The following is a 25,407-nucleotide window of genomic DNA, read 5'->3' on the forward strand; positions in this document are numbered from 1 at the left end:
TTTGTCCTATTGCCTCGCTATATTAGATGTAAATAATGCTCCTTCTTTGTTAATGGTTCAAAAACTTACAAGGAGGTCCATTATTTCCAAAATGAGCTTGAACTAACAGTTTTCCCCTAATATTTCCCTTTCAACCAATACATATAGACAAAACAAATCAATATATTAGCCACTTCGAATCTTTCTTTTTCCCTCCCTTCCTTTCTTCCTCTCTCTTTCTGTTTCATTGACTGAGAACGGAAACTCTCAAAGAAAATATCATGAAACCAACAGTTGACAAATCCCTCCCCCTTCTTGTTTTCTTTGCCCCTTCTTCCACTTCCCTTCCCTCCCACCCCAGAACTCAGAAGCTCTGGTTCTAAATGAACTTTTACTTTACTTTGCATAGAACCAGGTCATTATATAATTTCCAGACCACTCCCAAACTCTGCTACCCAAATTCTGAACTTCCCCCTCCTCCCCCCCACTAGAGTACAGGTTCCTGCCCCTAAAGCACAGGATGATCAGCTTTAATAAAGAAACTTTCACCTTGTCTAGAATCAAACCATTAGGTCATTTCTTGACCAGCATGCAACCATACAGTTAGTTCCCTATCCTCTTCTAACCCTAGTTGTTCTAAAAGTGATCTATTCCTAGAAGAATGTAAATTACTTGAGGGCAAGGAGTATTTGGCTTTTTTGTGGTTACATCTTCAGCCTTACACAATGCATAGTACACAGGAAGTACTTAGTAAATGCTTTTTCATTTACATCTATTCCCTCTCCTTTCCATCAAGTCAAAGGTAAATAGAGATAATCTTGTTATTCAATTCTGTCTGGCTTTTTATGAGTCCTTTTTCTTTTTTTTCTTTCTTTTTTTTTTTTTTTTTTTTTGGCAAAGATACTGAAGTAGCTTACCATTTCCTTCTCCAGCTTATTTTACTGATGAAGAATTGAGGCAAACAGGATTAAGTGATTTGCTCAGAGTCACACTAATATGTGTCTAAGGTCTATTTTGAACTCAGCTTTTCTTGATTACAGATCTAGTACCCTGTCCAGGTCATCTACCTCCAGTCTTAAATAAAATTTAAATTGGGCAACTAGGTGGTGCTGACCTCAGACACTTAATATTTCCTGGCCCTGTAACCCTGGGCAAGTCACTTAACCTCAATTGCCTCAGCAAAAAAATAAAATTTAAATCTTTTAGTTTCAGGGAATTGGATCCTTCCCTAAAATTGATAAAGTCTTTTACTCAAGAAAGATTAAGTCTTTGATTACAGTGAAACCAAGATTTCAGACTATAACAATCTCATTATTTCTTAGTATCTCTTAACACAACTGAGTTATAAACAAAAAGCCTCCTGAGTAGTAATCATTGCTGCTCATGGTGTCTGCCTCTTTGTGACCCTATTTGAGGTTTTCCTGGCAAAGACACTGAAGTGGTTTGCCATTTCTTTCTTCATTCAGAATAGTTAGGGTGGGAGACTATTAGCATCAGAAAGCATTAGGAAAAACTTGTATAGAGTTGTACTTAAAGTATTTGAAGAGACAGAAACCTAGATATGTTAACTTGTCACATTACAAGATAAGTAAATTAAAGGAGCATAAACCCAAGAGAATGGGGTGGAGTAAAGATTATTACTGATAGCAAAGAAAAGGAGCATCATCATAGAGGAAGTGTTGTTTGAATTAGATTTTAAAGGTTCATAAAGTGATAGATGAAGAGGTGGAAGGTGCCTTGGAGGTCATGCGGTCTAACTTTCTTATGTGAGAAAAGGGGAAACTGAGGCACAGGTAGCTGAAGTGATTTGCCCAGGACTATACAGATGATAAATGGGAGAGCTAGGATTTGAACCCAGATCCTCTGAATTCAAAACTAGTGTTTGTTTACTACTCTTCAATGCCTTCAGAAGCAGGATTCAATAGGCAAAGTTAGGGAAAGAAATGGACATTTGAAATTGTCCAGAAATGGACAACACGCAACAAGATTAAGGCAAGAAAATTGTCCAAAGACTAGAAAGGTACAAATACCAGCTTCTAAAGGGCCTTGAATACCAAGCAAAAATGTTTGAAATTTATCTGGTAAGCCACAATGAGACATGAAGATTTCAGAACAGTGGAATGATAGGTTTAGATCAATGCATAAGAAAAATTATTCTGAAAGATTTTTTAGGGAGTTATTGCAAAGTCCAGATAAATGGTAATGACAGCAAGGTGATGGCTCTAGAAATAAATAGTAGAAGACTGATGAGAGAGTTTGACAATAAAACTTTGACAGAACCATGTAGCAAAATCTATGGGATTTAGTAACTGGATCTGAAAGGATAGAATGAAGAATTTAAAAAATTATTTTAATATTATTTTATTATTACTTGTATGACTCTGAACCCCCTCTGGGTCTCATCTATAAAATGGAGGATTGGATTATATGACCTTTATGATCGCTTCCAGTTTTACATTTATGCTGTTTTAAGAATTATAAAGCAGTTTATATAAATGGGAGGCTAAATAAATGGCACTATCAGAAACTACAATATCACAATCCCTTAACACTCTACCCCCAAAACACTGCATATTACCTTGTCCTATATATATATATATATATGTGTGTGTGTGTCCTATATATATATATATATATATATAAAAGGTACATTGAGTCACCTCCCCCCCACACATACCTAAAATAAGAGATAAAATGATACATCCACTATCTTAATTCAGTGAGAACTCATCTCACTTAAATCCAACAAATAAAAGGCATTCAAACTGAATGTAGAAAAATCTTGGTCATTTTAAATGTGAAAATTAAACTGAAATGATGTGAACAAAAAGACTGATCAGACTGAAGAATTTTAGTCATAACTCTAGAGGTTCTTTAGAAATTATCAGCCAATTTATAACTAAGATTATTTGTGAGAGATTCTACGAAGTAGTGATTAACTATAGGATATTCCAGTTAAATCTCTTGGGGAGTTGCTTGTGGTGTGGGGAGACAGGAAAGCACTTTTGCCTCAGCCTTGGTCTCCCCTCCACTCTCCATTCTTCCACTCCTATCTTCTTCAAAATAGGACCTTTCAAACTTCAAAGAATCTGGCTGATTTTGGACTTCTTATCTTCCCATCTACAGCAGCAGCTGTTGGCAGTGTCTGCATCTGGAGCCAAAGAAAGACTGGATGAAGATGCTCTTGAAAAAACCCAGGAAAAAAGCTATACCATGCCTAAGGGAAACTTGTTGAGCGTCCCATAATAAGAAAGAAAAAGACTTCCATCAATCAGGAGCTGTGAGGTACTCCTTTGCCACATATGCTCTCTAAGCTTGAAACCACTCTCCCTTGAACTTTGCACATGCATGTGGGAGAATGTATCAAAGACTCTGGGGTGCAAGGTTATTTTATAACAACTGTTCTTATTATACCACTTTAGTAAATACCCCTTTCTAAAAACTAATTGAGTCTGCTTGACTAAATGATTTTCAACTGATAATTATGGTGGGAAGCACATAGGTAGGGGCTCAGGAGCTATATAAAGTCACTCATCTAACTCCTCAAAACTACCCCTAGATCCCTGAGGCATATAGTAGCTATATTCTGGGGATCTAACTCATCAGTGGGAGTAAAAACTAGGATTATAATGCCAAAGCATTTGTCCTACACAATAATTATTTAGACAAAACAAGTTAAAGAGGAAGACTCTGTCTTCTTGGATATTATAATTAATGCATGACATTGGCAGGGAAAGATAAACATCAAAACACCACAAACAGATGAATATGTACAATGATAGCATACACTAGATAAATCACATACATAGAATTAAGGAAATGAAAAACCCCAACCTTTCTCTCTGTCATCTTATTCTCTGACTTCTTAGTCACTAGATCTACATGTTCTTCAAAGGAATAAACTAAAGGGATGTGAGAGAAGGAACAATAATGCTTTTAACTTTGGCTCTCCACTTTTGAACAGGTGCAGGCTCTGGAATACTTTTCCATCCTGCCAACAGCAAACTTGCCATTTCTTGCTATTATCCCTGACTCTTTTTCCTCCTCAGCTAAGCCCAAAGCAATTTTAGAGAGAAGTATGGTGGCCAGGGTTGAATGAAGATGAAACTATTACTTTCTAATTCTCTCCCTCCCTTCCCCCCCCCCCCAATTCAATGACTGGCTAGTTTATTCTTGTTTTTAATAATTTTTATTACTACTATCATATAGACTATTATTACTTTGATGGAGATGTGGCATTGTTCAATGGGAAAAATCCTGTATTTGGGACCAAAGAACCCCAGTTAAAATCCCACCTCTCTCCTGTGTGACTTTGGATACCTTTTCTGGGCCAAAGGTTCTCATCTACAAAATAAAAGGCTTGATCTCAATAACCCCACAAATCTCACCAGTTTCCATAATCCTTTGACAAGAGTTTGAGAAAATGAGAAAGCCTGAATGGTTGCAATTTCATTATTAGAGAGAGTATCCATTTTGTGAGATCACAGGATCATAGAGTTAGACCTGGAAGGAACCTTGGAGGTTAGCAAGTCCACCTGAGACCCAGCCAGAGTGGAAGTAACTTGCCCAGATTGACTAGTTAGTAAGGATCTGAGGCAGGACTTGAAACCCAGGTCTTTCTAATTCCAAGTCTCAAACTCTGATGAAAAATCATCATTCATTCATCCAGATGTTACTGACTTTTCCTATTCTTTCTCTCTGTGTGTATCTCTCCTCTCTGTGTCTGTCTCTCTGTCTCTCTCCCTCTCCATCTTTCTTTGTCTTTTGTCACTTCTTTATTACCACAGATAGCCACCTATCTCTCTTCTCTGTGGTCCATTTTCCACACAGATCCCAAATTGATACTCCTAAAGTACAGGTCTGACCATGTCATTCTCCCACTCAAGAATCTTCAGTAGCTCCCCATTGTCTTTAGAATACAATCTGGATTTGGTTATCTTTCAAGACTAATTATACATTACTTCTCTTTACATGGTCTATATTCCAACCAAACTGGCCTAATTCTATCCTTCACCTTAACGTCTTTGTACAGGCTTTCTTCTATGGTTGGAATTCTGTCCTTCTCACCTTCACTTCTTGGAATTCCTAGCTCCCTCTGGGACTCAGCTTAAGTGCTGCTTCTTTCAAAAGGCCTTTTATGATTTGGTTAGTTGTAGTCTCTTTCTTAACTATTCTCACCATAATCACTTTGTATTTATTTCATATATAACTTGCATTTAGTTATGTGTGGATTTAGCTTGTTGGTTGAACTATATTGATTGAAGTCAATCCAGGCAAATTCTACGTATTTGAGGTTCCAACCTCAAAAAGAAATAGAGCATGCTAAGCTACATCCACGTACATACACACCTCCTCTGTATGCTTGTATAAACATGTGTACATATATATATACATACACACAAATACATATATATATACACACACACACATATATATACACACACATATATCCCTATGGGAGCATACTGAATTAGATACTACATATTAACATTATTTTGGGGGGCACCTGAATGAGGCCTTCATCCAACCCATTAGACACATCTGCCCTTTGTGATTTTTGACTTTGAAAAGCCAAAAAAGAGGGATAACTTGGAGGCAAGAATCATTATTCTGAGTCCCCCTTTTTATTCATTTTGACTTGTTTAAAGTCAATGTGTTAATAATGTGAAGTGTGGCTTTATCACTTATCAGCTATAAAACTATGGGCAAAGGACTTGATATCTTTGGGTATGTTTTCTCAACTATAAAATGGAGCTACAAATACTTGCAACAGCTATTTATCATAGTTGTTTTGAGGAGAGCCCTTTATAAATTTTATAGTCCTAAAGAAATATGCCTAATTACTATCATTACTGTCATTATCATTAATAATCAGGACTCATTTCAGTCTCTGTTTTTGTAATATAAAGAAGCAGCCTTGCCCCTATGGTAGGTTAGGTTCACACAAGACTGAATAATAAATATATAGGCTTTAGTAGCATTTTATCAAATTTCTTATCTTTGGGCATACTGTCTGTGCTTTGTCCTTTTGAATCCAAAACAAGTTGCAAACAATGTGTTTCTTCACTCTGATGTCATTTTGAAGGATCAAATTACTTTGTCCCATAGCAATGGGTTGGTAAATATTTATCTGCTCTGGTTCTTGTGAATCAATCTAAGCTGGCTCTAGCACCCAAGTGCTGCTTATACAAAATTTCTAAATAATGATAAGAAGACTCAGTCAGATAAAATTTGAGAGAGTTCCTTCTAGTCCCATCTGAAAATGTGTTTTTAATATTCAACCATCAAAATATTTAAAAGGTTTAGAAAAATGCCAATCATCAATAGGCAGTGGACTCCCAGAGCTTAGAACTGGTGAGTTCCTCCAAGTTTCTTTACTGCCATGAATTCTGGGATACTGGGAGTCACAAAAACTCCAAGACTGCTGGTTCTGAAGCTGGTAAGGTTGACAAGGAAAAATCTAAAGGTGGGAAGTCACGCTGAGCAATCAAAGGTTCTGACTTTTGGAAAGATCAAAGCTCATTCAGTTATTATGAGGCAGGCAAAATTGAGATTTAAACCCACATCTTCTGATTCCAAACAGGGATTGTTCCTGCCAATACATAAAATTGCCTCACACCCTTTCAGAGGCATGGATCTAAACTACAACATGCCACATAAGTGGTCATCCAACTTTTGCTTGAAGAACTTCCAGTGATGGGAAATGACAGTCTCATAAAGCAGCCAATTCTATTTCTGGACAGCAATTTCCTAATTGTTAAGATATTCTTCCTTAAAAAATCTTTTCCTTGTCATCCCCAACTAATCCCAGAGCCACACATCCTCTTCGACATGATTGTCCTTCAGATATATGAAGACAGCTAAAATATTTTCCCAAAGTCCTCTGTTCTCCAGATTAAATATTTTTAATACATTAAAAATATTTCATACAAAACATTTTAAATTCTTTCACCATCCTGGTCATCTTTTTTTCTTTTTAAAATATAGTACCTAGCAACAATAATTGTCTACACCCTGTTCAAAAGTGTGGAGAGACCAGTGTAGGTCTGAAATTCTGCAAGAGCATAATATTTAGATGTGGAATAGAGGAGTGAGACAGTCGTCACTGGAGCATCTTGTGTAAAGAAAAGCAAGAAGATTTGCATAGTTGGATCAAAGAGGCCATGGAGGGGTAGAAGGTTTAAGACTAGTAGGAGGGTTATAAAGGACTTTAAACATCCAACAAAGGATTTTAGAGTCACTTGGAGGTGATAGGGAGCCACTAGAGCTTACTGAGTAGGGGGGAAGGAGTGGGATGATTAGATTTGATTTAGTAAAATCACTTTGACAGTTGAGTGAAGGAGTGATTGTAGGAGGGTTGTCTTGTACAGGGAGACTAACCAGCAGACTACTGCAATTGTCCAGATATGAAGTTTTGAGGGACTTCACCAAAGTAATAATAGTATCAGAGGAGACAAGGGGGGGTATATTGGAGAGATATTGCAAAGGTACAATCAAAAGATCTTAGGAATGGATTGGATATGGGGAGACACCTAGGTTATGAGCCTGGGTGACTGAAAAATTGCTGGATTCCTTGATAGTAATAGGGAAATATGGAAGAGGGGAAGAGTTTGGGGAGAAGATAATGAATTCAGTTTTGGATGTGTTGATTTTAAGACATTTATAGGATATCCAGATTGAGAAGTCTAATAGGTAGCGGGATAGGTAGATTTGAGAATCATGAGCAGAAGTAGCTTCTTCCCATCCCCAACTCCCCCAATTGAATGGGATGAGCTAGAAGCAGGTCTAAAACATGCTGCCATTTCCAGGGTTCCTATACCTATCTGTTTTTTGCTGGTAAGTCAACAATTATTTCTGGTGGTGTTGAGAAAAATGCCCCCATTTTTTATTTTATTATTTTGAAATTTTTTTATTTTATTAAAAAAAAAGAATAAGAAAAAAGAATAACAGAAAAGGAATACCAAACAAAACAGAAGAGAACACTGTCATGTGCTCAACAGAACATCAATTTTTTTTTTCTCCCTCACTGATGGTTATGAGGGGCAGTATTAGAAGCAGGTTTGGTGGTTTCAGGATTACAGACATTCCTAAAATTCTTGATTTGTTTCCAGGAAATGAGCTTGGAGTTTAACTAACTAACCAATATGAAGTTATTAAATGTTCCAGATCCAGATTATAGGCTCAAGGAATATTTATTAAGCCCCTACTATGTGCCAGGCTAATCTGTGCTAAGATCTTGGAATATGAATAAAAGAAAAAAGTCCTTGTCCTTAAATGGAGGGATTGCTGTTCATGGCTATAGCCTCCAATCAGAGACCAACGGAGGAGACTATTCTAGTAGCATCATAATTCAACTCAATTTAATTCACTTTAAAAAGCATTTGTCAAATGCTTATTTACTATGTAGAGCTAGGAAAACAAAATATAAAAAAGAATTATGAGAGTTCCAAGCATCTAAAAAATGCTAGTTTCATTGTGTCTTTGTATCTCAAGGTCTAGAACAGTACCTGTCAAGCAATAGGCACTAATTAAATGATTATCCAGTTGGACAGGATTGAACATGTTTCCAAGAAAGTAAATTATACAATGTATACAAAATAATAATTTCCAGATGAAAGTGTGCTACTATGTTGCATCAAGAAAGGCTTCTTGGGTTAAGTTGTAAATAAAAATCAGAATTCCGAGAAGGTGGTGTATAGGGTCCAGGTCATGTAATGGGAACAGAGAATGGGTAAAGAATATTAGAAGATAAAACCAGAAAAGGAGGAAAGAACCAAACTACAAAGGGTTTTAAATGCCAGAGGCTATGGAGTTGCATTTTGGCTGCACTGGATAGGAAGGTATTGAAGATTCGTTAAAAGGAATGACATGGTCAGACCTGTGCTTTAAGAGGATCAATTTGGCAGGGAGATAAGGTGGTTTGGATTGGATTGATGATTGAAAAGGTGATTAATGGATTTGAAGCAGGGAGACTATTCAATCGGAGCAATTGTCATAATCTAGGGGAGAGATGACTAAAGGCCTGGTTTTGAGCCCAGTTTATGGACTCCATCAAAGCAGAGTCAAGAGATGATGTGGAGGTAAGATTACTAAGACTCTCAAGATGGGAATGGAAAAGAGAAGCAAGAGATCAGGTCTATCAATAATGTGTTTGTTGAGTGTAATAGCCTTTCCTTCTCTATTTCAAGCATAATAGCAATAAGACTTTCTCTAAACCAGACGTCAATCTGACTGTGTTTAGAGCAATGGGTTAGGTGTATAGGGAGCAATACAAAATTATTATATAAAATGGGCTCCTTGCCACCTTTAAGCTCACAATAAAGAGGGGAAGGAGACACAAATATAATTGAGCATAATCCATCCATAATCCAATCCATCCATAATCTAATCTATCCGTCCATCCTTAATGATGGAGTAAAAAAGTGAGTCCTGGATTTGGAGCCTGGGAAGACCTATGTTGTTTCCACCTCAGATATATTTTCACTAAGCAAGTCACCTCTAAAAAAGCTATTTTCTTATCTGTAAAAAACACCAAAGTCCCTGAGCTTTAATTTCCTATAAAATAGAGGTAGTAACATCTATCTCTCAGAGTTTTTATGAGAATCAAATGAAACTATCTGAAATGCTTTGCATATTTTGAAGTGCTATAATAAATGTGCAATTAGATGGTGAAATGGATAGAGCTCTAGGCCTGGAGTCGAGAGGACTCTCCTGAGAGCAAATCCAGCTTCAGAAATTTACTTGCTGTTGTATCCCGGGCAAGTCATTTAATTCTCATTGCCTCAGTTTCCCTATCTGTAAAATGGGCTAGAGAAGGAAATGGCAAACTACTTCAGTATCTTTATCAAGAGAACTCCTAATGGAGTTATGAAGAATAAGACACAACTCAACAAGAACAAAGGCATTATTGCTACTACACTTTCATTATCTGTTTAAGTTCAGGGGCTTGAAGCCAGGAAGATGACATACTTTCTTATATATTTATTTTAAAAATTTATTCTTTTTTAATACACATTGCTTTATGAATCATATTGGGAGAGAAAAATCAGAACAAAAAGGAAAAAGAGAGGAAAAAAAAAAACAAAAAAGAAGTGAACACAGTATGCTAAATCAGTATACCGATTTACATTCATTCTCCTTAGTTCTTTTTTCTGGATGCAGATGGCATTTTCAATCCGAAATTTATTGGGATTGCCTTGGATCACTGAGAAGATGGAAGACCTAATTTCAAATCCCACCTCTGATAACCAGCTAAGTAATCCCAGATAATCACACTATGTGCTTCAGGCAGCTTCCTGGGGCTTATTTTCAGGAGTCATTCCCTCCTCAGACAGAGGCCCAAGGAGAAAAACATTTTACAGACGTTTCACTATTCACACAAGTAAATATTCAGAGAGGTCCAAAACAAAGTGCTGGGGAGGTGTAAGGCAGAGGGGGACTCAATGCTTTAGAGTTGAAAGTAAATTTAGGCAACATTTAGTACTATCCATTTGGGTTAAAAAGCAAACAATTACTGGATGAACTGGATTTGGGCCCTGGTTCTGCCATTTTATATCTGTTTGACTCTTGGCAAGTAACTGACCTCTGGGTCCCACTTTCCTCATGTTAATAAGCTTTTATTAATCACTCACTAAGTACCAGTCATCCTGCTAAGTCTGGGATACAAAGAAAGACAGAAGGCAGTTCTCGTTCTCAGAGCTCAAAATCAAATGGGAAAAACTACACAGAAATAACCACATCCATGACAAACTGGAAATAAACAACAGAAGGAAGACATTCCCTCTTCCTACTTTCCAGTTCTAGGACCATCAAAAATCAGTACTGCCATTGTTTTCGGGAAGAGCATGTAAAGTTCTTTGCCCACATCTTCACACACCATCTTAATGACTTTGCAGAGAATTTGTCGTTCAGTCACGTCAGCTTCTTCGTGACCCCATGTGGGGGTTTTTCTGCAGAGATACTGGAGTGGTTTGCCATTTCCTTCTCCAGTTCATTTTGCCCTGAGGAAGCTGCGGCAAAGAGTTAAGAGACTTTTCACCCAGGCTCTAGCCACTGGGCCACCTAACTGCGCTTCCAGAACCCCACTGCGCCCTCTCTTTTTTCTATTATAAGGTAAACTTCTGGAAGGCCGGGACTGAGTTCGCTTAAGTAACCCTGGAGCTCAGGGCTTACTCGGTGTGGTCATTCATTTATGACCGAGGGAAGTCGGGCTACAGGGTAGTAGCCAGCGCTAGCCCAACAGCCGAGCATGGGCGGGCGGGTAACGGGGCGGAGATGGCGGGGGTGGGCGGGCCCTCCTCGGGCTCCGCCTTCTCCCGGGAGCTCGCTCCTAGCTACAATTCAGGCCGGAGCCCCCGCCCACGCCTGCGCATTAAGGCCCTCCCCGTCCCTCTGGGTCCCGCCCCTCCCCGTCGGCGGCCCCCCGCCCCGGGACCTGTGCGTGCGCACCGCCTCGCGCCCGCCTTCCCTCAAAGACTCCCGGTCGGGCCCGCCCGGCTCTTCAGTGACCTGCGCGCGGCGGCCGCGGATGATCACGCTCAGGTGGCGGGACTGACAGGACTGGAGCTGCTGCGTTCTGGTAGGTAGGGCCGCGCTTCACTCTGCTCCCAGCGCGGGGCCAGAGCTGGAGCCGAACCGGACCGGACCGGGTCCAACTAAGCAAAGCAGCCGGCATCCGAACGCTGGGCTGAGGCGTCCGGCATCCTCCCTCCCTTCTCTCTCCTTTCCCATGCCCCCCCATCCCTCCCCACTCCCCCCCTCCCGCCCCGGCCTCGGTGACCGGCGTGCCGCTGGCCAATCGGGCGCCAGGTGGCTGGGCCTCCCGCCCAATGGACTGCTTGCGTAACGGGCGGGGGGCGGGCCGTCTGGGGCCGCGGGCTCGCAGCTCCTCGCGCCGGCCGCGTGGCCGCAGCCTCTGGGGTCTGGGCACCTCGGGGTCCTGGCTTCCTTCCGGTCCGCGGCGAGAGCTGTGGGGGAAGTGGGAGGAGAGACCACTCTGACGGATCCTCTTCATCCGCCCCTCCACTCGGCCCCCACCCCACTTCATACTGAAATCCTGGGAACTGGCCCGAAAGAGCCCGGAACTAGGGAAGCAGATTGGAGGGCTAGTTTCGGTGCTGTCACCCAGCTTGCTGTGTGACCGTGGGCAAGCCATTGCCCCTCTGTAAAACAGTCATTATAACCGGGCCAGACTTGCCCCTCCCTCAGGCTTCCTGAGGGTGTCCGGTGATGCGATACGGTATGAAGCGCTTCCGAGACCCAGAGTCGTGGTACTTAGACCCCAGAGATCTCAGGAGTTTGCTAATGAGGAAAGGGATTCGAGTGAGCAAGGGACACAGCTACCAGTGATGATGGTCCTTTCAAGTGTATAACTAAATGATTGGCAAGCTTTTCATCCTGGACCCCCTCGGTTTCCATCCAAGGCTTTTATTCTTCGAAACTAATTGTCATTCAAGGATAAATATGGGGGATTCCTCTTCAGAAGAGAAGACTCAGTTAGATTCTGTGGTGGTTCCACTTGGTTAGGATTTCCAAGAATGCTTGGAGCTAATTACTTTTTCCTGTTTTAGAAGGAAATGGATGCAGCCTAAAAGCTGGGTTAACTTTCTGTGATGCTGTGCAATAGTTTGGTGCCTTTGAATTCTTGATTTGATTTTCATCTCATCCCTTTGTGTCCCATATGCTATCTGCCTCTTTTCTCCCTTTGTCCTCACTTACTTGCGTGTTAGCCACAGCTCCACTTTCTCCACTGCCTCCTCAAAATATTAGTGGATAGAATGTTATATTTGGAATCCTGAGAGGCCAGGGTTTAAGGCTCTCCTCTAATACTAGTAATACTAATAATGGACTAGTAAGTTGGTGAATTATAAAAGGGCTATGAGTATACTAATGCTTATGGCACTTAGTTTACATTATTATGGAGAGGAACAAATATGAGTTTATGTAAGTGCATTACTAATTTTAAAAGGAAGAATTTGATATGGGAATTGCATGCGTCACATGAAATAAGTGATTTGCCGAGAGTTGGAGGCTAAATTTGATCCTATGTCAAATTTCCAGCATTTTATTCATTATATAGTCCATTTTAATTAAAATGGTCCCTATTAATGATAACTCATTTCTTTATCCCTTTAAGGTCTTAGGGATTGCTTTCTTCATGTCAATTCTCTGACATACTTAATGGTTACAGAACATTTCATATACCCATTTCATTTAAACCTCACAAGATATTACTTGACATAGTTGATACATTTAGATTAGACCCATCTTGTTGAGAAAATGGCTCAGTGTTTCAAGAGACTTGTCTACTTGGGCATAGCATGTAAGTAAACAGTGGAGTTGTGGCTTAAACTAGTTATTTTTTGTTACTATGTTTACCATAGGGCCCAAACTGTTCCAGATATTTACTGATGCCTATTTTTCTTGGGATTTATGCTTTTTTTTTATTACAGGGAAGTTTATAGCAAATTTTTTTAAATGTAAAGGAACTATTTTTAAAAGAGAATTCTAGGTTGATATCTCATAGAATCTGGTGGGAAGGGACCTTAAAAGACAACCAATCTAACCAAGATTTAATTTGACAATAATTAACTGTATGACCCCATCAGTTTCCTCTTCTGTAAAATCTATAATAACACCTACCTCCCAAAGTAGTGGTGAGGATAAAATGAGAATATTGCTAAAGTGTTTTGCAAACCATCATATAAATACTAGTTATTTGTAACCAAGAATCCATATTGGGGCATTGCTGACAACTTGGCCATGAGCTTCTGCTTGAAGTTTTTTGGTGAGTACTATATCTTCACAAACAACCTATTCTATTTTCTGATAGCTCTATTCAGTACAAAGCTTTTGCTTTTTCCCCCCCAAGCTATCTACTTTTGTAACTGACAGGTGTTATTCCTGGGTATGCCTTCTTGGGGCCAAGCAAAAAAATTTTTTCAGATAGTGCTTAGTGTCCTTCCAAAAGCCTTCTTTGGCTGGACTGCACATCCCAATTCCCTTCTGCCAGTTAACTCGCTTGGTTTCCCCACCTTAGCATCCTGAGTATTTTTCTATTATAACAGTTTTTTAGAATGTTAAAGCAAGTTTTTTTCCTGGTGTTTTAGTGTAGGCTTGCATTGGGCTTAGTGTATTTAAACTGGGGTTCAGTTTAACTAATCTGAGAGAGGTATTACATTCTAGGTCAGCACAGGGTGATGCACATTCCTTTTGAAGGCTGTTCAGTGAATTGCTAAGGGGATGTGATTTGAACCTCATTGGATTTCATTCGATTTAAATAACTTCAGTGAAAATTGATCTGTATATTAAAATTGATACAAGAACATACCTTGGCATAATATATTCTGGGAATATAATCCAATTCTTTTATGTTTTCTGGTTGATGCACTGCATGCAGTTTGGCTTAACAGCTTTTGGAGGGTTAGTGGAATATGCTGTTGGCTAAATTTTTCTCCATTTAAGGAAAATTTGTCATTGGGTGCCAGAACATTAGTTTTTGGCTCTTAAAGTATATCCAAGTCCCCAGTTCTGAAATTGTTCATCAGATATTTCGAACTGGACTCTTTGATTAACTCACAAATATGTCACACAAATATGGAAAATTGCACTAATTTCATTATACTTTTTTCTGTAATTATCAATTTATTTCATCTGGTATAGTATTTTCTAAAAGTTTTGATTTGCTAAAATATTTTGGGGCTCATTTTTATATCAATGTTGCATCCTGATGATTCTTGGATACTTAAACTCCTCAGAAAAACCTCTTAATAAATGTTTTATTCTAAAGACTTGTCTCCCCTTTTTTCCTCAGGTCTTTTTGAATAAAATGAAGTACATTCTTGTCACTGGTGGAGTTATCTCAGGAATTGGAAAGGGGATCATTGCCAGTAGTGTTGGGACAATTTTGAAATCATGTGGCTTACATGTAACTTCAATTAAAATTGACCCATATATCAATATTGATGCTGGGACATTTTCTCCTTATGAGCATGGTAAGTTGCATCCTGTTTTTTTTCTCAAACCATTGAGGAAATGTCATTGAGTTAGGAATACTCTGAGTAGTAGAATGTTTTCTTTCTCAGGAGGTTAGATTTGAGTCATATGTGAGCTGAAGCAGCAAGACAACTGAATTTGAGAGTGGCAGGACTGCTGAACATGGATTTTTGTAGCTAAGCTAAGTTTGATGTTAGTTTTGAAGCAGTTTACAAAAGAATTTAAGAAGCCGGGTACTTAGAACTTGGAAAGATAGGATGTTGAAGGTTTATCTTTCTTGGTTATTGACTGTCCATAGATTGTGATACTTACTGTTCAAGATGTACAACAGGAATAAATTTCATATCATACAGCTAGTTTTAAGTTTGAAAGGTCTGAATATTCTTACTCTGAAGCATTTAGATCAAATTCTCCTAGAACAAAAATCCTTTGAATAAAAACCAGGCCAACTTATGGGAACAATGATTGACATAAAGTTCCCTTATGGCAAAATAATTTGGACAATGTCTGGAAGAATGTGTCCGTGAAGTGTTTTTCTCGGGAAGCTAATTTCTTACATGGATGATCCAATTAGCACTATCCTGGGAAAAACTGTATCAGAAGGTTAATGCTTCTACTCCATATAAAGAGAAACGGACACAATTTCATACTCCTTGAACTTTTTTGTCGTACAGCTAGGTGGCACAGTGTATAGTATTATAGTTGGAGTCCTGAGTTCAAATTTTGCCTTTTTTATTGAACATTTACCAGCTACGTGAGACCCTGGTAAAGTCGTCTCAGATTCCTTTGTAAAATGGAGTATCAACCTTCTAGGGTTGCTGTGAATCTCAAATGAGATATTTATAAAGTGCTTTTCACATAATGAATTTCTACACAAATGTTTTATTATTTCAATTTAGACTTGATACAACTTCTGGATTAAATGAACATACATAAAAATGTTCCCCCATGTTATTTATAATTATTATTTTAATTATATCTTTTCTGTCGATTACTTCAATATTTTCAAAGTATTGCCCCAAGTAATATTCTTAGTTCAGTTTATTAATTTAGAGTTAAATCAGTAAGCCTTTATTAAGCTCCTATGTTTCAAGCCCTGTGGTAAGCAAACAAAGAAATGGAAAAACAGGTGTCTTCAAGAAATTCACAGGCTTATGGAGGAGACAACATAGTAACAGCTATGTACAAATAAAATATAGATGGATCAATGAGAGATTTTAGTGGAAAGGCACTGGCAACAAGGCTTCTTCCACAAGGTAAAATTTTAGCTAAGATCTATCTGAAGAAAGCAGGAGGGAGAAAGGTGATAGCTTTTGGGGAAAGCCAGTGAAAATGCATGGAGGCAAGAGATGAAATAAAGTGTCTTTTGTTTAAAACAAACCCAGTGTCACTGAATTTTAAGAGGATCAAAGCAGAAGCCATACTGGAACTGGAAGATAGAGCTAAGAATTTTTAAAAACCAACAGGACTTTAGGGTTTAGGACTGGTGGCATCTCTCAAAAGGTCAACTTGTTATAACCTAAAATAAGGTTAAAATAAGTAACTTTTTCTTTTATACTAGAATTTTGTATTGAATATTATCATTAGCAATAATAGTTAAAAATTTTTTGACATGGAGTTTTGCTGTAGTGATATCTGCTATTTAATGTTCATCCTGGATGTGTAAAAATAAAAATTGCTTTTCCAATTATTTTGCTAAAGTCCTCTTTTGATATTATTTGTTGGGCCATAAATGTGCCTTTGGGTTCTTAAAGGTTTTGCCAGCTTCTAGGAAGCTAAGTACAGGTCTGGAAATAGTTCTATTGTCTGAGGAGCACCCTAGTTGCAAGATGGTTGGTTGCCAAATAATGGATTCCTAAGGTGTCAGCTGCCTAGGAGGGAAGAACCCATTTAGATGACCACTTGGATATTGATCAGAACCTGTTTTTCTGCTTGCTTGTTCTGCCAAAACTTGGATCTCATTAACTTTTCAGACTTCTGACCTATAACTTGATGTTCTTTTTAAAGGAGGATGGGAGATATTGGCATATTTTTGTATATAAATCTTGTGAATAAGCCAGACCATCATGACTGACATGTGTCACTCTGAGTTGTTGATTGAATTTATTTATGATTCTGAGAGATCCACAGATATTTAGTACTTGCTCTGTACCAGTGCTGAGACTATAAAGACTAAAATGAAACTTATTTCTCAAGGGATTTACATTCTTAATAAATGGATACATCATGTACATAAGGTACATAGTAACAAAATAGAGAGGGAGAGGGATTATTTATTAGCCTTTGAAGGAAGGGGCTTTTTATCCCTCTATATAGTTTTTGTTTTCCTATCAAATGAGGTTTCACTACATTAAGGAAAGATATGCAAAAATTGTTCGGTAAAAGAATGACATGTTATGATTTTTTAATTCATTGTGCTCAATGTTTTTTTAACCTCAACTTTTTTAACATTTTCTTCAGGTGAAGTTTTTGTGCTTGATGATGGTGGGGAGGTAGATCTTGACCTGGGCAATTATGAACGGTTTCTTGATATCCGTCTCACCAAGGACAATAACCTGACCACTGGAAAGATTTACCAATATGTTATTAACAAGGAGCGTAAAGGAGATTACTTGGGAAAAACTGTCCAAGGTAATACTGGATGTCCCTTTGGTTTGTATCCCAAAGTATTATTAGTGATTTTTTTTTTTTTTTTTTTTTTTTTGCTTGGGGCATATATTGCTATTTCTTTGTCTGAAAATGGAAAGGATTCCTTTGATATTGCAGACTCGGTGTTATCTTGAAAGATTGATTATTTATGAAAAACCTGCGAATGGGAGCTTTTCTTAGATTACTTTGTAGGGGCTCATGTTCTTTTTGTGAGTCTGTACAGATGTTTCAAGATAACATCAAGGAGTTTCTTCAAGGAATAAGTTGAAACTGAATGACTTAGACAAAATACATCTGCCTTAATTGTAAATCACTTAAAGTTTATTCCTGATATGGATGGCACTGAAGCCTTCACTTGACTTTATACAGAAATTCAGTGATAGATGTAGAACAATGCAGGTGATTTGAGTAAGGATGATAAAGGATGGGGCGTGTGGGATAGACAATGTGTAGAATATTTATTTATCTCATAGTGAAAGGTATCTGTAATGTGGAAGCCTAGAGATAAGTGTTTTAGTAAGTAATCCTTTTAGGTCTAGATCGTAACAATTGTCCATGAGTAGGTTACATAGCATCATGCTCCTTTTTGAAGGCTTGTATTATGCTATTTTTATCAATATAGTATGGTGGAAAGAGCACTAGGTAAAAAGAGTCTTGGAATGTACATCTTGCCACAAATTACCAGATTTAGACTTGCATAGTTCTCTGATCTTGGTCAAATCAGGAATTAGTTGAATTTAAGAGAAGAGATTATCTAATCTAAATAACATCTGAACAAGAATCCCTTCCAGAGCACATCTAGTAATTCAATCTTTGTTTGAAACCTCCAGGAAGAAAGAATTCATGACTTTGTAGGGCAGTATATTACACTTGGGCAACCTTAATTATTGAAATTGTTTTTCCTAACAAACTAAAATTTGATTCTTTAAAACTTCCACCCATTGTTCTTAGTTTTGTTCTCTAGGGACAAGCAGAACAAATCTAATTACTTTTCTATGACAACAAACTTTCAAATACTTAAACATAACATTTGCTACTTCCCACTCCCAATCCAAGTTTTAATTTGAGCTAAACTTTCATTTCCCTTAACTGATCCTCATGTGGTATGACCTAGAACTTTGTACCATTCTGGTTACCTTTTTCCACTGTTTGTTTGGTCTCCAGCTTATTAATGTCCTTCCTAAAATTTGCACATAACACACTCTTTTCCCCCATAACTGAACCACAATATCGGAGAACTAGCTCCCTGATTCTGTATACCAGTAGTGTCGAACTCAAGTACAAACAGATCCCAGAAAACAACAAATTAACATTATCTAGGTTATATTGCATCTTTATTTTATTAACCATTTCTCAATTATATTTTAATCTAGTTTAGGCCTCACTGGGGAGTTTTGTGACTGGGAGTTTGACACCAGTGTATACTTTTTTGTTTTGCACATTTCCTTAGCACATTTATTAAGCTCTTACTCTGTGCCCTTCATGGGGGTAACGACTGAGAATACAAATATAAACCAAGTTAAATACAATTCCTATATTTAAGAAGCTCATAGGGAAAATAGAAGGACTAAAAGGTAGCCGAGAATCATGGTTGAGGAAAAAAGCTTTTCATTTACATGTAAAGATAGTTTTCAACATTCATTTTTATAAGATTTATAAGATTCATTTATAAGATTTTAATTCTCCTGCCATCTCTTCCATCTTCTGTCCTCCTGATAGCAAGGAGTCTGATAGGTTATATATGGATAGTCATGTTAAACATATTTCTGCATTTGTCATGTTGTGGAAGAATCAGATTGAAAGGGGAAATGAAAGGGGAAAAATTACCAAAAAAAACCCCCAAAACTCTTTAAACAAAAAAATGACAAGTTTTTCTTAATGCAGACTTAAGGTTGAATTGGCTTTTTTGGCTTCCATATCACAAATGTTGGTTCATGGAATTTTCAGTCCATCAAAATTAAATTTTTTGGATTAACTGCTATCTTGAATCCCTTTTTGCTTATGGTTGTGAAGTTGATATCTTAAATTTTGTAAATTTCATCTTATTGGACTTTGAAGTATCTCGCCTGTCCACATGTTTTTGAAATTTGACGGTTATGCTGTATGTTAGCCCAACTTTTAATTACCTGCAAATTTGAATGCCATTTATTTTCATTACATTTTAAACTAGGACATTCCACTAGAGATTGCATTTGTCAACTATTATTACCACCCACTGACTTCTTGGGGTCAGGATGTTTTAGCAGTTCTTTGTTTTTTGTTTTTTTCCTTTAAATTCTTCAAAACCAAGTCTTGAACATCAGTACAATTAAATTTGCGTAGTAATTCTGTAGTGACTAATTTAAATCCAAAATGTCATCTTGATTTTTCTCTTCCCTCTAAGACCTCATCAGGATTCTTTGTCCATTTTCACTCACTTTTCCTTTGATCCTAGTAATAGGATTTCTGTTTCTTTTTCACATTATTTCACAAAGGCTTACAGATTTCTTTGAATGCTTTTATATTACTCAGTTTAATTTACATTACAGTGTTCCATTACATCAGTTTACCATAATTTGTTTAACTTAACCGGTTGATGCTTTTAGTTTCCACTTTTTCATGATTACATTAATATCTTTGAACAAATAGCTCATTGAATCCACCTAAATATACTGTTAGTATCCATCTTTTCTCCTCTATAGATAGCATTAGAGACATTGTCAGATGCTTTGTTAAAATTTGAAATAATCCACTTTAAAAGCACTGAACAAGTCTGGAAACCTGCCAAAAGGGAGTCTGTATACTTGAGGAAGCCATGCTGCATCTTTGATCAATACTTCCTTTCCTACATGATCACTTAACCTCTGGGTCTTCTTATTTGGTTCTTATTGAAAATGAAAATAGTATTGAATCTTTGAGGTCTTTAAGACTTCAAAGTCTAGGGTGCAATGTCATGCCTCTAGATTCTGTAGAAAATGAACCAAACAGTTTGGCCCCAAGGAATTAAATTTTGGGGAGCTAATTATACTGAAGGTAGATTTTCTACTTGCCTTGTAAACTTGGACCACAGTAGTGACTAGATTAGCTTAGGCCAAGTGGAAGGAAATTAGACAGCTAGTCTAAAAAATTATTTTTGGTAGGAATTCTATTCATTGGAAATTCAAGATCTGGTGTATTCTATAGCATTTTTTTTTTTTTTTTGGCTGAGTCAATTGGGGTTAAGTGACTTGATCAGGGTCACACAGCTAGGAAGTGTTACATGTCTGAGGTCAGATTTGAACCCAGGTCCTCCTGACTTAGGGCTCTATCCACTGCACCACCTAGCTGCCCCTCTAGCATCTTTTTAAATCTCAGCCTCCACTCTGAACAGAGAACTTTTTTCCCCCCCATTCCCTCAGAATTGGGAAAGACCTATAGTTTGATTTCTGAATCCAGATCCTGTTCATCTGCTATCTCTATGATCCATAGTAGTGCCATTTGAAATGGTTGGAACAGTGTTAGTTTCACAAATCGTGGGGAAAGCTGACTAGGTCAGTGTTTGAGATCAGAGCTGTGTGTAGCTGTGGAGTGGCCTTGGAAGAGATGGACAGGCTTAAGGATTTGATGTTGCAGGGTATTTTTTTTTTTAATACTTTAATATTCTTCAATAGTTTGTGTTCCATTATTATATTTGCTTAATTCAGTGATTTCATTCAAAACTAAATCTGCTTAGATTAGTATCAGTGCTATTGGAAAAGTTATACTTTTTTCTTTCCTTTTTCTAGTTGTGCCTCACATCACAGATGCAATACAAGAATGGGTAATGAGACAGGCATTAATTCCTGTAGATGAAGATGGTGTACAGCCTCAAGTGTGTGTGATTGAGGTTTGTATATGCTAATCTTCCTTAGTCTATCTTTTTTATCTCCCTAAGCAGCCCTGGACATCTAGCTAAACACTCCAGTGAAAGACCTGAAACCTGCTTGTCCCTAACTCTGGATTACACTGTGTCAGTTGAAAGGAAAATAGCACTAGTCATGTTTGGGGATTGCTGGCTCAGACACTTGCAACTCAAATGTTACAATGAATAAGTGACTTTTTCTCCTTTTATGAAATAAGGATGATAACATATACTACCTACTCCACTGTGAGAAAAGCCCCTTGTAAATTTTAAGGAGCTTTAGAAATGGGAGCTCTTAGTGTTGCACAAGTCCATTATCTTATTGTGGAAGTGATGCTGAGTTTTAGAAAGGCTTTTGGGTCCAGATGAGGCAGTGTATTATATACATCTGTCCAAGACAAGTTATCAAAAAGGTTGGGCATAGGTGATTGTTTTGGCCACAATTACTCACAAAGACTGAGTGGTTGATATAACCCTGGTTATCCACATTAATGAAATCATTGATCTTAGAATTTTTACTGTAGCAACAAATAGACGGTACACAGTAAAATCAGTCATTAAAGAATGAGAAGCGGGTATTGATAGTAGATGTTTGCTTGAATGAAAACATAATTTATAGTATCATTTCTTTAATTAGACATAGGAATGTTGAAAAACTATTGCTATTTATTGTCAAATTAATAATTACCCCAACTGTTATCTCGATGTAATTTCAAAGGTAGCTTGAGCATTGGTTTGCCTTTGGCAGTCATTGAGAGAAGAATTAGGCACCTCTCTTTGTGATTGAAAATCACTTAACCTTTTTTTTTTTTTTTTTTTTTTTTTTTTTTTTTTTGTGATTTTAGATTTTTACCTGACATAGATATGGAGAGAACCAGAATACCTTTGGGGAAGCATAATTTTGTCTAAAATAATGTTCATGATTAACCTGTCAAGATTGCTTGCTGTCTTGGAGAAGGGGAAAGTCAGGAGGGAAGGGAGAAAATTTTGGAACACAAGTTTACAGAAACGTATATTGGAAATTTGTGCATGTGTTTACAAAAACTTGTACATGTGTTTACAAAAACTTGTACATGTGTTTACAAAAACAAATACTGTTTTAAAAAATGAAAAAAGGGACATGATAGCTCTTGATGATCTTGATAATTGACATTGTATACTATATGGAGAATCCACTGCTATGCTGCTTGTTTGATATAACAATTTGGAGCTGCCTTTCCAAAAGAGGAAGGGAATGGGTAAATGGAGGAAGATTTAATAATGTACTTCAAAATTACTTTGTGCTTCCAGCTCGGAGGGACAGTGGGAGATATAGAAAGCATGCACTTCATTGAAGCCTTCCGCCAGTTTCAATTTAAAGTCAAACGAGAAAACTTCTGCAACATTCACGTCAGCTTAGTTCCACAGGTAAGGTGCTAGAAATTTCAGGGGGAGCCAGAGGAAGTGGAGAGCAATGTTTGTGCACTAAGTACTAGTTAGATTTTTGTCTTCTGTTCTATAGAAAAAAGGAAAAAAAGAACTGATTCATTTGGGTATTAGAACAAATGGGAACCATGCCCATAATCAAATTATTTTCCCTACTTTTAACATTTAAGGGAAATGTCAATTTTCAAGTGCATATATTAAAAATTTTTTTCCCCTTGTAAAATAGCCAAGCTCTACAGGTGAACAGAAGACTAAACCTACCCAGAATAGTGTTCGGGAACTCAGAGGACTTGGACTTTCACCAGATTTGGTAATTTTAAAAAATCCTTTGTACTAGATTAAATTTTAGTCTTAAATGTATGGCCAAAATTATTAGTTAGAAATGAACAAACTTTTGTAGAGTGGAATAATTTGAATATCTCTTAATAGAAATGCCCTCTTTTAAAGTTAGCGGCTCAGCTCTTGAAGTTCTGTACCAGCTTTGGCTGTGGCATATCTTCATGACCCCATTTTAGGGATTTTCTTGGGAAAGCTATTGAGTGGTTTGCCATTTCCTTCTCATTTTACAGACTAGGAAACTGAGGCAAATGGGGTGATGGGACTTTCTGACTCCAGTCCTGGCAATCTGTCCACTGTGCTAGCTTCTCTTAGTAACATATCTTATCAGGATAGAAAGATTTCGGGATGGATCTGATAGTGGGCTTTTTAGTTAGGGACCATTGCCTCTGGAGCAGCCAAGCTAAGCACACAATGTCCCAATCAACAGAATGGCAGATTGTTTGACTGCATTACTGTATAATGGTATGAATCAATTCACACATGCTTATAATATTGTAGATCCTTGAACTATAAGTATAGTTGTTGATAGAAATTTATTTCAGTGACATACTTAATGCAAATTAATTTTGTACGGGATTGAGGATGAAGAATATCGCTAGACAAAGGTGGATTGGTGAAATTTTGGAGCAAAATAGAGATATTAACCTTATCTTTCTATTCCTCTTGACAAAAGAGATTTAAAAATAATAAGATTGTAGAAGGCAATATATTCTCTTAACATTCTGCTTTCCCCACACAAAATTTCCCTTTCTATTGTGGGAACCACTCAGTCCACAGAATATATTTTGGAAAGCATATTGTAACTAGTGTTGTGTTGTGTTGTGAACTTTTTTCTCTTTTTTCTCTATTATATCACAAAGTAATGGGCATTTCACTGTTGTAGCTCATTAAGCAGTCTTGTTTTGAATTCTCATTTCTCGGTTTGTCTCCACTTTTGGAGCTGCAAAATTTAGTTGAAAAGAGACAAGGGGGCGTTTTCAAGTTTCTCCAGAATCTGGCAGGGACATTTATACACTGTAATGAAATGATTCCTGTTTGCTTCAGCTCGAATGACAGTGTTTGTGTATTTTTAATTTTCTCTGCTAAATTGTGCCCTCATCTTTTGGAGTAGGTGGTGTGCAGATGCTCCAATCCTCTTGACACCTCAGTGAAGGAAAAGATATCCATGTTCTGTCATGTTGAGCCAGAGCAAGTAAGTGTTCGGTCCCAGATTTTTTCATTTGGGAAATTGATAATTAGGATAAAAGGTAGTTAAAGACTTATTTCCTAGAATTACTGTTTTAACTTTATACATACTTTTGGCTTAAAGGATTCTTGATCTCTTTTCATGTATGGAGTGATAATAGAAGGAATACTGGATTCTCAATTAGAGAATCCCCTTCCATGGTGGGTAAATCACTGTTCCATCTACATCTCACATGGCTGGTATCCAGTGAAAAAAATCCTTTGCAAAGACTGTTGGGAGCAAGAGTTATTTTCTGTTAATGGAGGGGCCATTGCTGTTGCCCTGACTGATTGCCATCAGTTATTCCTAGGAGTCCCTTGATTGCTGTGAGAGACTGCCATATCTGACCCTGGGACCTCTTGGGCCTCAGTTCCTCCATATATAAAATAAAGGGATTAAAGTATGAGTAATCCTCAAGGATCCTTCCAGCCTCAACGTTTTGTGTGTTTAACTTCATCACATTGAATTTTGGATTGTGTTTGTGCATTTGCAAATGGGTGTTTGATAGAATTTATACCATTTCAGAGTAATGAAGCTCTGCTAAAGCATTCCAGAGAGATGGAAAGCTGTCCAGCTTTTCTATTAGCAGACATTTCTTGACTGTCTACCACATGTGAGATACTTTGTGCACTGTGCAATACAAAGCTGTTTACTTCCAAGTTTCTTCTATCTAGGTAGCAGGAGGGATGATAGGGAGGAATCAGAGTAATAGTGAATCAATCTTGGAGATAATGCGATCTCATTTAAATTTCAGTTTAATTGGATCTCTTAATTGTAATTTCTTTTGTGTATTCCAAATGAAGTCTTGTGGGTGGTTTGGGTCACTTTTGGATTATTAGAGTTTATATAGATTGACTTTGATTTTCAGTATTTTAAGATCTCTTCCTCTCGTTTTTCAGCATAAAATAATCTGCATTTTCTGTAGTTCTTAGGAGAT

General features: G+C 37.5%; 1 protein-coding gene across 3 annotated transcripts in view; it reads left to right on the plus strand.

Moving 5' to 3' along the window:
- CTPS1 (CTP synthase 1) overlaps positions 1-25,407 on the plus strand; it is a 78,793-nt gene that overhangs the window by 35,588 nt on the left and 17,798 nt on the right. The window contains exons 3-9 of one of the 3 annotated variants that reach the window (XM_031962315.1): positions 3,106-3,264; positions 14,792-14,972; positions 17,434-17,604; positions 21,366-21,466; positions 22,772-22,888; positions 23,133-23,216; positions 24,357-24,437. In XM_031962315.1, coding sequence (XP_031818175.1) covers positions 14,807-14,972; positions 17,434-17,604; positions 21,366-21,466; positions 22,772-22,888; positions 23,133-23,216; positions 24,357-24,437 — 720 coding nt within the window. In that variant the 5' untranslated portion in view covers positions 3,106-3,264; positions 14,792-14,806. Of the gene's footprint in view, positions 1-3,105; positions 3,265-11,388; positions 11,558-13,659; positions 13,766-14,791; positions 14,973-17,433; positions 17,605-21,365; positions 21,467-22,771; positions 22,889-23,132; positions 23,217-24,356; positions 24,438-25,407 lie in introns of those variants that run through there. The other 2 variants (XM_031962316.1, XM_023500250.2) reach the window with 2 other exon arrangements.

The sequence above is a fragment of the Sarcophilus harrisii genome, chromosome 3 (genome assembly GCF_902635505.1).
Source record: "Sarcophilus harrisii chromosome 3, mSarHar1.11, whole genome shotgun sequence".
In the NCBI taxonomy this organism is placed as follows: Eukaryota; Metazoa; Chordata; class Mammalia; order Dasyuromorphia; family Dasyuridae; genus Sarcophilus; species Sarcophilus harrisii.